The following is a 12,941-nucleotide window of genomic DNA, read 5'->3' as shown; positions in this document are numbered from 1 at the left end:
CTTAGAACAGGAACACAAAAAAGAGAATGGTTTTGTTTCCCCAAATAATGTTTGAAATGATATTAAAATATATAATCCTTTTGAGTCCGAATACCATAATTACCAGTTTGAAACCACGTGATGTGTAAGCACCATGTCGTCATGAGAAACATCACCTGTGTTTTCCTCAACATTACGTTCACAGTTAAGTACCAAATTGTCTAAAATAACCACTAAAACCACCAGACAATCCGGTGATAGACATCATGCGCATCTATCTACGCAATTGGGATATGATGACGTGTGTCAACCAAGTCAGCGAGCCTGACCACCTGATCCCGGTGGCAGCGTGGGTTGCTGAAGACCAATTCAAACCCGGATCTTCACTGGTAGGCGAAAACGTGACACAGGCTTAGACCATTGTCAGCTACGTCTTCTTTTACTGAACCAAAATTATTCTGTCGGATTAACTCCGATGATCGATTGGTTTGAATGATCCATTCAATAGACATTTCCTAACAATCATAATAAGTGTTGTTCAACGTCAGCATCGCGCACAGATGCTGACAGATGGGGTGTAGAACGGAAATATTCTGTTTCACGGAGGAACCTCGTCAATCCGCCAGAGTGTGAAACCCACAAGCATGAAATCTGTGATTCGAACCAACGATCACAGGTTTGAAGCCCTTAAAAAGGGGGATAACTCTTCTAAAATTGTCGATTTCTTTATTGCAGGTATCGTTACATCACTGTACTAAGAGACCCTGTTCAAAGATTCATCAGTGAATTTCTAAGAACTAAGAAAATTTTCAAGTGGCCCGATATGAACATTTGCCAAGGACAGTTTCCCTCGCAACAGGAGCTTTGGGATTGTTTTGAGGGACCAAAGAATCTGACGCTGGGTCGTTTTCTGGCATGTCGTTCGAACCTTGCCATAAACCGTCAAACAAGAATGTTGGCAGATTTGCGGATGGTAAATTGCTATAACAGGACGGGGATGTCCGAAGAGGAACGAGACAGAAAATTGTTGGAAAGTGCAAAAGAAAATCTGTTAAAAATGTCGTATTTTGGTTTAACAGACTATCAACACTTGAGTCAGGCTGTCTTTGAGAAAACGTTCCATGTTAAATTCCTGTCCGATTTTGATCAGTTTAATCTAACGCGTGCAAGTAAAGCAGTTATCGCTCCTAGCGACCTTGAAAGGATTGCCAAGGTTAATCATAACGATGTTGAATTATACAACTTTGCTAAGTCACTGTTGATGGAACGAGCAAGATATATGAATATCCATTGAAGATACTTAACACAAATTCAGGAAAGGTTATTAAATATTTGTTCTTTTACCCAGGACTGTATCATTGTGTTGTTTATTACTGTGCCATATTACGTCATAGATATGATACGGAGCGAGTGACATGTAGACAAACAAGTGTTCTATCTATCCAACCAATTCCCATCCAATAGCGGACATACTGACCAACTAATCCACATGTAATTCAACTTAGATCCGGAATTAAGAGAATTCTTAACCAGTCATTCAATACAGTGTTATACGGTAGAATCAGGTATGGATAAAACAAAGCCCATTATATATTTTTAGGCAGCAAAGTTACCGTTAATCCAGCTTTATTATCGTAGTGAGTATATCTGTATCTGGACGAAACAAACTACCCTCAAACACCGGTGTGCCGACATTTGTAATAGTTTATATACAGACTGAGGATGAACCCAGTGCCCGGGGTAATGATAATGGTTCATCATCATCATCATCATCACCATCATCATCATGTGTAATGTACGTTTCTGGTGTTTCCCGTCGTGATATCCTGGGATATTGCTCAAAGCAGCGTAAAATTATCCTCACCAGAAAAACGGTGTAGGTCTAAAGAAGAGATTGGTAAACTGATTTTGAAAAGGACATCTTTGTGTGAGTTGTGAGACCACAATCTATACACGTTTAAAAGAGCAAAATCGTCTTCTCAAGTTTGTGACGTTTAGCCGGCAAAAAATTACTAATTTTAAATAGTACATCTTCATATATTCTCATTTAAAGGTTAGCTAATTTTCTAAATTTTAAACATAAATAATGATTGGGTACAGAGTATTGCTGCTGACAAAATAAAGACAAAGTTAGTGTGCATCTTCACACAATAACCCCTCCCTGTAATTATATTCAGTAACCGCTCCCTAAGCGCGATGAACTACAGACCGGGCTCCGTCTCTATATGACATAAATAGGGAAGCGCACCGAGACCCCGGAAGCAGCTATCCACACACGGACATCCAACCTTTGTGTTGACATTGTTGCAGATGTAGCCGATGTGCATTTTGCCATGAACACAACGAGGCACATCTTACTGGGAATGTGAGCTGCAACTTGTATTGTGCTCCGTTGTACGCTGACAGCTGAATAGCAGATACACCCACTCAACGTATACGGAAAGCAGCAGCTGGCGCTGTCAATTTTCTACGGTAGCCTGTGCGGACCATATCATATGATGATATGTTCGACGAACATGCATTGCGTTATCAAAGAATAGCGACGTTCATTTCATTGTAACCTCGTCTCCCATCTCTTATTCTGTTCAGTGTCAGTTCTGTTTCAAACAATAATGTAAATGAAAACAACAACATGATCAAATGTATTTTTATTTGCGCAACACCTGCTCAGTGAAATGCCGGGAATAGACAAACGTCATAACTCGTCGCGTACAATGCGAAAACCCGTCTCTCTGAGCACCTGATTGTGAAGCATGAAATAAACAGCCGCTAATAGTATTGATCTGCAGGTTCTTTCACCATAGCCCGTCTCGTTTTGTCGGAGCGTGTGTCACTTGACAAATAAGCTCGAACCAGAACGCATCAATCAATGGGATAAAACAGCTGAGCATCACGCCAGGATACTGTCCAGAGTCAGTAGCATACTGAGAGCAAGATGAAGGTAAAGCTGTACTACCAGCTAGGTGGCGTGGTCTTCCTGTTTGGATTTACCGTCTATTTGCTTCATAGATATATCAGCGCCTCTCGTCTCGAAGAAAGGAGCCTGGGTAAGCTTTCACTTTGTAACTTTTCGTTTTGTACGTTTTCACTGGGTACGTTCAATTTTGATCTCTAAGCTTTAATTTGCCATCAGTCATATGACTGTCGGGAAATCCAGTCCCAATCATAGTCCCTGGATCATATTATTTGTACTTCGCCCATCCCTTAGTAATGTAATAGCTCTTAAAGAAGCAAGTATAAATTTGTACAAGTTCAGACCCACTCATAGGGGCTCCTGTTCAAAATTGTATTTTTTCACAGACTAAGTCTTTAAGGGATGATTCCCTCGGGGCTAGACTGGTAGCCCAAGCGCGTTGTATTTTATTTAAATTTCATTTTGTTTATCTGCATATTTTTTAAGAAAATAAACATCAACCGAATGAGTTCAAATGTAACGTGGTATCGACATTTTCCAGACATTCAGCTACATATTAACTATGATATTTCTTATGCGTATTTGCAAGATCGGGGGACTCTTGAGACAAAATTTTGGGCGTGATGGGTTTTAAAATAAATTTCCTGACCACTTTACAAACAGAAAATATATGCCATGATTATACTTCTGTGATATATAGCTACAATGGAATCGATTTTCTTGTACATACATTGTGACGTCATCGTCACCATGACGTCACAATCGAATGACATCACTAATCCCTCTAGCCGAACCAGTAACTGATACATTCACACACATGCTTGAGAAATAAATGTTCACACAACCTAACTACCGTTAAATGTGTTATTTGGGTCAAACGCCGTTTTAAACAGACTCAGGATATCACGGTTTGTCTGCTCATTGTGGGTTCGAAGTCCGGTATTATGTGGGTTTTGAATATTTACTACAATGGTGAAACCCACAAGCCATGGTATGGGGCTGACAAACATACAAATATAATCAGCGTAGATCAGGGACTCGAACTCGGATAATACAATCTTAGCGAACACGTAACTTCCGATAATTAGCCGACAGTTCCCGAAGTATTCCGTTTGACACAAACGACTCTTGAAACTAGAACCGGCAGTTGAGTTGATGAACGTACGTCTACATCTGTAAGAGTAAGTGAGTTGAGTTTTACGCCGCACTCGGCAATATTCCAGCTATATGGCGGTGGTCTGTAAATAATCGAGTCTGGACCAGACAATCCAGTGATCAACATCATGAACATCGATCTGCGCAATTGGGAACCGATGACGTGTCAACCAAGTCAGCGAGCCTGACCACCCGATCCCGTCAGTCGCGTCTTACGACAAGCATAGTCCCCTTTTGTGGCAAGCATGGGTTGCTGGAGACCTACTCTACTCCGGATCTTCACGGGTCACATCTGTAAGAACAGTGTTGTTCAAGTCGCCGGCCCTAATATTTCTAAAGCGACATTACTCATCGTGGCATATCTATTCCGTTGACGAATAGGCAGCAGCTGGCTGATGTTGATAATGTGCAAATATCATGTGGAATCGTGAAAGTAACGTATCTAGTCTGTCACTCAGTGGCTGAAAAACATTATTTTTCCTACTGTCTAGCCCTGAATGAAGCAAGTCAAGATTTCATCAGGTTCAGGAATCTCCCATCTCACTGGGGCTACTTTTCAGTTTAACTGGGATTATATGTTAATATCAGAATTATATACATTCAGAGACAAAGCGTTAGTCCGTGGTGTATTCAAAGATAGAGTGAGTTTAGATTTACGTCGCACTCAGTAATATTCCAGCTAGCATGTGGCGGCGGTCTGTAAATAATCGACTCTGGACCAGACAGTCCAGTGATCAACAGCATGAGCATCGATCTGCGCAATTGGGATACGATGACATGTGTCAACCAAGTCAGCGAGCCTGACCACCCGATCCCGTTAGTCACCTCTTACGACAAGCATGGGTTACCGAAGATCATGTCTAACATGTCCCAAAGATAGAAACTGTAGGAGATGGGGGTGGAGGCAGCAGTTAATGATGTCGTTTTACCTTGAACTTCATGAAAGTATTTCCCTTCCGTTTCAGAGTTACTGCAAGTCAAGATACAAGACGAACCAGGCTTCCAGTCGCCCCTTCTCAAGTTCTTCCAACTTCACGATCCTATTGACATGAAATGGCAGCATGCATCATCATCTGATCTCGGCATAGTCGGTGCGTAAATAGCAGCCATCACAACCAGCGTATGCGTGCAATCATCGAACTCTGAAGCTGATTGTTGTATTTCAAACAAATTCTGGAACGTTATTTTCGTCGTCAGTCGTTGAAATGGGAAATGGTTTGATTTGTCAAAAGATTTTTTCCTCGGGTTTGGTTCAGATAGTGTGCTATGATTATTTGAATTTAGATGTTACAATTGGATTAGATTTGAGTGAGTGAGTGATTGAGCCGGGTTCAAAGCTACTTTGAACATTGTTCAAGTTATATCGGTTTGTCACTGGAATGTTTGAGGAACGCTCAAGGTGAACGCCCGAGGTGAAAGCCCAAGGTGATCTGGGTCTCACTTTGGTGAAAAAGAAGGCCCGTGAAGATTCGAGTTAGCATTGGTCTTCATCAACCTATGCTTGTTGTAAGAGGCGACTGAAGGAATCTGCTATTTTATCCCCAGGCACGGTAACAACAGGTTCCGTCTTTCAATCTATTTTGGAACGACATGGTCGGGAAGTTGAATCCACCCACCTTCCCATGCTTCCGCTCTGTGGGAAGGCGCCCAATTCAGAGACGCGCCATAGGCACATATTCAATCTTAAAAACTGCGACTCTCCTTGATTTCTTGAAGACAACAGGAGCAAGATGAAAACATTTCCACAAATGTCACGAATTTATTAAGTATTCTGGAATTTCCACATATTGTAATTAATTTGAAAGAGTCTCATTTCCGGTTACAATACGTCGATGTTCTAGACAACTTTCATGGCCACGTTAGGGCGGTGGGGTAGCCTATTGGTTAAAGCGTTCGCTCGTCACGGGTTCGATTCCCCACATGGGTGCAATGTGTGAAGCCCATTTCTGGTGTCCCCCGCCGTGATGTTGCTGGAATATTGCTAAAAGCATAATGAAACCAAACTCACTCACTAATGGCAACGTTCCAGGGGCCAACAGAATGATGAGCGTGGACATTGACAGCAAGACGACTCTCAACCTGTGGATGGACCACGCCAGGAAAGTCAAGGACGTCGGACTGAAGCTGAACTTCAAGGTGAGGTGACCCTGACGATATTGTTACGGCGAACGATGTTAGTAGAACCTGTTTGAATGTTTAAGACACTGCAGGATCAAAGGCTTCGAAACTAAACTGAATATATAACTCAACGAAAACAAAACGCTCTCATGCACACACGCACACGCCAAGCCCCACCCCAACCCCCCAACACACACACACACACACAAACCCATCGTGGTCAGGCCCTTAAACCGGTTGGTGCCCACTGAAATGCTGATCTGATGGTTACAACAGATGTGGAGAGGTCGGCTAGCCTAATAAGTAATTCGTTCGCTCCACTTGACACCGAAGGCCCAACCCGTGAAGATTTGGGTTAGAATAGATCTTCAGTAAAACATGCTTGTCCTGAGAGGCGACTAACGGGATCGGGTGGTCAGGCTCGCTGACTTGGTTGACACATGTCATCGTACCCCAACTGCTTAGATCGATGCTCATGCTGTTGATCACTGGATTGTCTGGTCCAGGCCGCCGCCATATTGCTGGAACATTGCTAAGTGCGGCCTTACACAACAAACCAAATGTCGATTGACGTTTTACTGCCGTGCGGCGTAAAACTAAACTCACTCACTCACACCGAAGGCCCGCGTTTGAAATCTCCACATGGGTACAATGTTTGTAGCGATATTTCCGGAATAACCCCAAATCCCTCCCTTGCTTAGATGAATGCTTACCCATGAATAGTTTATCAGTTTTGGGTTAATGTGGTCCAACTTAGAGTACAGAGACCACATTGATATTGATGACTGAGGCATTTAGGGACGTATATCACTTCATTGTACTGTGCTGACGTGTACGTACGTGTAACAGAATCGGTGTAACGGAATTAATCCAACAGCTTGCTGGTGTTATCTTCCACCGCATGCTTCCATCGTGCTGGTTCGCCCGATGCCGATGTGATTATGGAAACCTAGCGGTGATACACTGAAACAGCATTTCCTGACATCCAGATCGAATTTTTATCCCATGGGTGTGGAAAACGGGACAGAGCGATAAGCATGTCAGAACGCCTAAACCGTTGAATATTTCTAGATGAAACGCTTGCTATACTGATCAGATTGGTGGAGAGCTGGTGTCTTTACACGCTTTGGGGAGTTTTATATGTTTTATGGTTGTCATGACAATGAATGGAACTTGGATTGAGAATTATGCTCGTACCCGCGTGTGCGTGCGTGTGTGCGTATCTGTCTATGTTAACAAGATAAATATTTGGATTAAAGGAATATATGGCAAATTTGTACAATTTCCAGTCAGATTTCACGTTATAATCCTTCAATATTGCTAAAGGCGGCCTAAAAATATATTCACTTTGGTGCATGTTTGGGTTATCAAATTGCTGATTGTGATTCTGGAACAAAAGCAAACACACATTGAAATTAATATACCCTATAACTATTTGTTGTTGTGTTTAGAACATGAGCGTGCTGGAGACCTGCCTGCTTCATCTCGACGACAACAATTACAACATTCACTACCCAGTCATCGTCCACGGAGATGTCGCACTCGATAACGCTGAAGAACAAGGCGCGCTTCTGGCTGATGTGTGAGGCACTCTTGTCTGATTGTTTTGGAGAGTTTTTTTGTTAGCACGGATCAGTTTGTGTTTGTGTTGTATTCAGTTATGCATTATCATAAGAACTTATACAAACAGGCTAAAAATATGATATATTTCATATGAATGTCCATGATCCGGGTTAGATTGATGCCGCACCCCATACTATTCAAGCTACATGGCGGCAGTCTGTAAATAGTCTCTGGACCAGACAGTCCACCGATAAACAGCATGAGCATCGATGTACGCAATTGGGATGCGATGACATGTGTCAACCAAGTCAGCGAGCCTGACCACCCGATACCGTTAGTCGCCTCTTACGTCAAGCATAATGTAAGAGGTGGGGTAACCTAGTGGTTAAAGTGATCGCTCATCATGTCAAAGACCCGTTTCCGATTCCTCACATTGATGTCATTTGTGTCCCCCCTTTCCCCGATATTGCTAAACATTTGCTGAAAGCGGCGTAAAAGTATAGTACAACCAGAAATTATTGAGAATTTAAGATTGTAATTTTTTTTTTAATTTTCACTCATTACTCAAATATTTAATGTGACTATTAGCAGAACATAACTCCAGATTCAAAGACAGGTGAACAGTTAGTATTTTGTCAAGTCACCATGGGCAGCAATGCAGGCCAAGTCCCCAAACATTTTCTATTGGATTTAGGTCAGGGCTATAGCTTGGCCAATCTAATAATGTCATATTTGGGTCCGAAACCAGGCCTGTGAATGCTTTGAACGATGTTTTGGGTCGTTGTCCTGCTGGAAAATCCAAAAAATTCCATAGAACACGTGAGCAGATGGAAGTAAATGTCCCTCGAGAATATCTGTGTACCGCTCACTGTTCATATTCCCTTCAAATACACAGAGGGGCGTTGCCCCTAACACAGATATGCCACCCCACACGTTAATTGTCGGACTGTACTTTGGGCGCTGATACAAAGGTTTTTTCAGTTTGTTTGGTCGAGAATTTCAGTGTATTAGGAAACAGCCACACTTTCATCTGAGAAAATCACATTGTCCCAGTTAAAATTTCTATGCTGTAAGCACCAGTTCAACCTTCGCTCCTTTTGTTCAGGTTTCATGATCGGTGATGGAATTCCTCGACTTTTCTGCCAACCCATTGCATGCAGCTCAGTTCTAATTGTCTCCTTACAGACAGCCACAGTTCCCCTATCAATCATATCCAGCCTTAAGTTTTCTAAACTCCTTCGTTTGTTTTTAGAAACAAGAATACCAAGCCGCCTCCTGTCACCGACAGTCAATTTTCTGTCCCTACCTGCGCCTTCTTGGTGCTCATTGTCATATCCATTTGCAATATTTTTCAAAACACGATAAACAGTGGACAAAGGGATGCCTGTTCTACGTGAAATCACTTTAGCTGATCTGATGTCCTTGTTATAATACTCTAAAATCAACTTCCTCTTCTCTAAATCATCCATACTGAGGATCACTGAAAATGCCGTCTGCTAGCGAGTAAATAAAGGGCGATAACTCTTCACAAACTAATGAAAACGGATTAACGGAGTTGTCTCTCTTGAATGAAACCAAGCACTTGATAGCTGGTCAAGGTTGTTTATACTAGAAATCCATTTAAACATATTCCTAAAATTCTCAATAATTTCTGGTCATACTATATACTCACTCACGGTAATCTGCTTGGATATGTGGCAGAACTTGTCTCAGAAGAAGAAATATGTCTCCAGCAAAGATCCTAAGGCTCCCCCAATCCATTTCAAAATGTATTATTTCCGCAAAAAAATTCAGTTAATGTTTTTTGGTTTTGTTTTCTCAGGTTCTTCTACAAAATACGAACGACGTACCCGGCAGTTACATTCAGTGTCGGCCATATTCCTTCCTCTGTCACCAACACAGTACACCAGCGGTATATGGAGGCGTTATGGAAACAGATTCGCAATTTCAAACAGCCCATCTTCATCACAGTCTGTGCCTCGGTCATAAGAAGGTCATGGCTTCCGGTTAGATGGCTACTCAATCAGTCCCAAGACATATCTTTAATTATAACTTATTCCTCTAGTAATTACTTTTGTTCCGGGGTATCAGTCTTTGACCTTCTCTTCGTTCGGAACGATTGGCCGAAGGAGAGGGTGTTTTTTGACATACCGGAAGCGAATATGGACCGCTTCCGGAAAGCCGCAGTAACGGCAGGAAGTCCTCTGCATTATTTTGGGCTACAAGATGCTGCGAAAATAACGTGGGCTCATCGTGTGACAAATATGAAGTATTTGAAGGAGACTATGAAAGGTAATGTTATTTGCGAGGTTGACTAAAGAAAAACATTTCTCATTTGGGCATCACTTTAAACACTTGTTATCTATATTGCCCGAAAATAGTTTGAAATTTGGCACCATTTACTGTATGATTAACAACGAACTTGCTGTAAACCGAAATGCAGAAGTGTTCCTCAAGCATCATGGGCAGTGGGGTAGCCTAGTGGTTAATTCGACCGATCGTCACGCTGAAGGCCCGGGTTCTATTCCCCACATGGATACAATGTGTGAAGCCCATTTCTAGTGTCCCCCGCTCACACAACTCACGCACTCTTCACTCAATTATTTACCAAGAGTGTCCACTCGTCGACATCGCTGACTGCTGGCTGTTAGGTGTCTGACTCTGAGAGAGTTACTTCGTATCTCCGACAGGGCTCAACCCTTTGTTTGTTTTCCAAGATTCTTATTTTTTTAATTATATTATTATAGTATATTTATATAGCGCACATATCCAGGCAACTGGTGCATGCTCAAGGCGCTGGTATTTTTGGATGTATATCTCAACGGCACACCGTATTATCATTCTCAACTCCCTGGAGAGTATACAACTCTTGCTGCCACTAGGCGCACCGAGTTATTGTGGCTTTCTCATCCTAACGAGGTACCCACTCACAGCAGGGTGGACTGGGACACATAGTCACAGTACTTTGTCCAAGTTCACTGCACGTTGCTGTACCCGCAACTAGATGTTTGCACGTATTCATGTGGCCACCATCTGGTCATATACCAACGGATTCGTGGGTTCTTTTAAGTGCACAGGGTTGTGTACTGCACAAAAGGGTTTGTGACAACACTGAAAGAGTCTGCACACAAAGTTGACTCCAAGGTTTTTACACCCGGTCACAGGTGGACTCGATCCCGACACCTCAACCTCGCTGGATCACTAGCCTGGCGCCTTAGCCAGCTCGCCCACCGCGACTCCAATTTTTTCTGATTTCCATATTTTGTGAAGTCATTTAAGCATTTCAATTTCATTAATATTGTTTGTCGATTAACACCGCGCTCAGCAATATTCCAGCTATATGGCGGCAGTCTGTAAATTATTGAGTATTGACCAGACAATCCGGTGATCAACATGATGAGCAATGATCTACGCTGTTGGGATACGATGACGTGTGTCAACCAAATCAGCGAGGCTGATCACCCGATCCAGTTGGTCGCCTCCTACAACAAGCATGGGTTACTGAAGAGCAATTCACGGATCTTAACCCCTAAAAGTACTAGAATTTTTATTTTACTTGGAAAGTGTAATCCAAGATATAACAAACCGTATTTCCTATAACAAGCGCCCAGGCGCTTATCAATTTAGCAAACTTTCAGACCCGGCGCTGAATAGTGGCCGGCGCTTATTGGAAACCCGACGCTTAAAATTTCAATTTTTAGCGACCAAACTATCGTAAATCTATGATAGTTTGGATACATCGGACTTGGATTTGGATGAATACAATTTTAGTGGGTTAATGCTGACAGTCCTCAAGGTTATTATTTTTTCTGAGAATAACATTAGAATGACATAACTGATGTTTACCCTTTATGGACATTTTGCAAAGTTGCCAGTCCGACTGAATATTTTTTTGAATGTTTTTAGTGGTATATTTACATTTTACGACACAGATGAGTATCCTTGTGAAGAGTTGAGTAGTATAATCCTTATGGAGGACTGAGTAGTTTACAACCCATGGTTTTTTTAACAGGTCACAAGACAATTTAACAATCATATGTGGAAAATTAACGGATTTACAACATTCTGAATGGTGAAAGTGTGAACTACTCATATGAATAATCACTTAGTGTACGATAAAAGATATAAAAATCATTTTGGTGACGTATCTTTCGCCCGTGAGTTTATGACACTAGTACTTTCGTTGTTACAGGTGATACGATGTTTATAGAAAGTGACGTGCTGCTCGTTAGCCAGGACTCCAAAGATGACACCGCCATTCCTATAATGGCGCATCCACCGGAAGTACATAGTGATCTGAATGTCAAGGACTTCTTACGTATGGCTGGGACTTCCGGTAAAGGCATCAAGCTGGATTTTAAAGACTTAGAATCGGTCGAACCATCACTGAGACTTCTTGCTGAGATTAATAATGGCGGTGGAATCACAGCGCCTCTTTGGATAAACGCTGACATTTTGACAGGTCCAAATACAGACAAGAAAGGACTGAACGCGAGCGTGTTTCTCTCGAAAATAGACGCCATTTTCCCGGAAGTGACACTTTCACTTGGTTGGACGACAGAATGGCTCAAAACTGGTGATAACGTCGGTTATTCATTATCTATGGTGCAGACAATGAATACACACGCCATCATGTTACGTCAACCAGTTACCTTCCCCGTTCGAGCCTCACTTGTGCGGAAATCATGGGAGAACCTTCTTTGGCTCTTACGCCAGTCACGTGGCTATTCCCTGACAATCTGGACGCCCTTCCCAAATGAGGATGTTGTTGAACTAGAAGATATGCACTTTGTCCGAAATCATTCCGAAGCAACGAAAGTTTATTTTGATTTGCCAAAGGACTTGATGCCGACATAGTATATCAACACCTGTGAATTAACAATTCCCGTTTTGTATTGATGTGGATTTCGAAAGTATTAGGCTATAGGGCAGACGTGTTGTGACGGAACACTATTCATACTACCCAACATTTGCTAGGGATATTGTGAGTAGCAAGATGGCCGATAAATCTGCTTGGTTGTTCGGAGATGTTGGACATGGATTAGATTATCTACCTTGACACCGAGAACGCCGGATAAAAGTCGGCAAAGACCACACGATTCTTCATATTTCAGGGGCGGTGGGGTTTCCTAGTGGTTAAACCGGTCTCTCGTCACGCCGACGACCCGGCGGGTACAATGTGTGAAGCCCATTTCTGGTGTCCCCCGCCGTG

General features: G+C 42.4%; 1 protein-coding gene across 1 annotated transcript; it reads left to right on the top strand.

The window, feature by feature from the left end:
- The first annotated feature begins 2,259 nt into the window (after positions 1 to 2,259).
- Positions 2,260 to 12,774, top strand: LOC124261101 (protein FAM151A-like). Its single transcript, XM_046695420.1, has 6 exons — positions 2,260 to 3,026; positions 5,014 to 5,139; positions 6,078 to 6,184; positions 7,618 to 7,748; positions 9,552 to 10,021; positions 11,922 to 12,774. Exons 1-6 carry the CDS (start codon positions 2,915 to 2,917, stop codon positions 12,584 to 12,586), a joined length of 1,611 nt encoding a protein of 536 aa, XP_046551376.1. The 5' UTR covers positions 2,260 to 2,914; the 3' UTR covers positions 12,587 to 12,774.
- Positions 12,775 to 12,941: the final 167 nt, after the last annotated feature.

This window comes from Haliotis rubra, unplaced genomic scaffold, assembly GCF_003918875.1.
Source record: "Haliotis rubra isolate DU_JTF1 unplaced genomic scaffold, ASM391887v1 Scf789, whole genome shotgun sequence".
In the NCBI taxonomy this organism is placed as follows: domain Eukaryota; kingdom Metazoa; phylum Mollusca; class Gastropoda; order Lepetellida; family Haliotidae; genus Haliotis; species Haliotis rubra.
The sequence above is the reverse complement of the archived record's forward strand: the minus strand, read 5'-3'. Positions and strand labels throughout refer to the sequence as shown.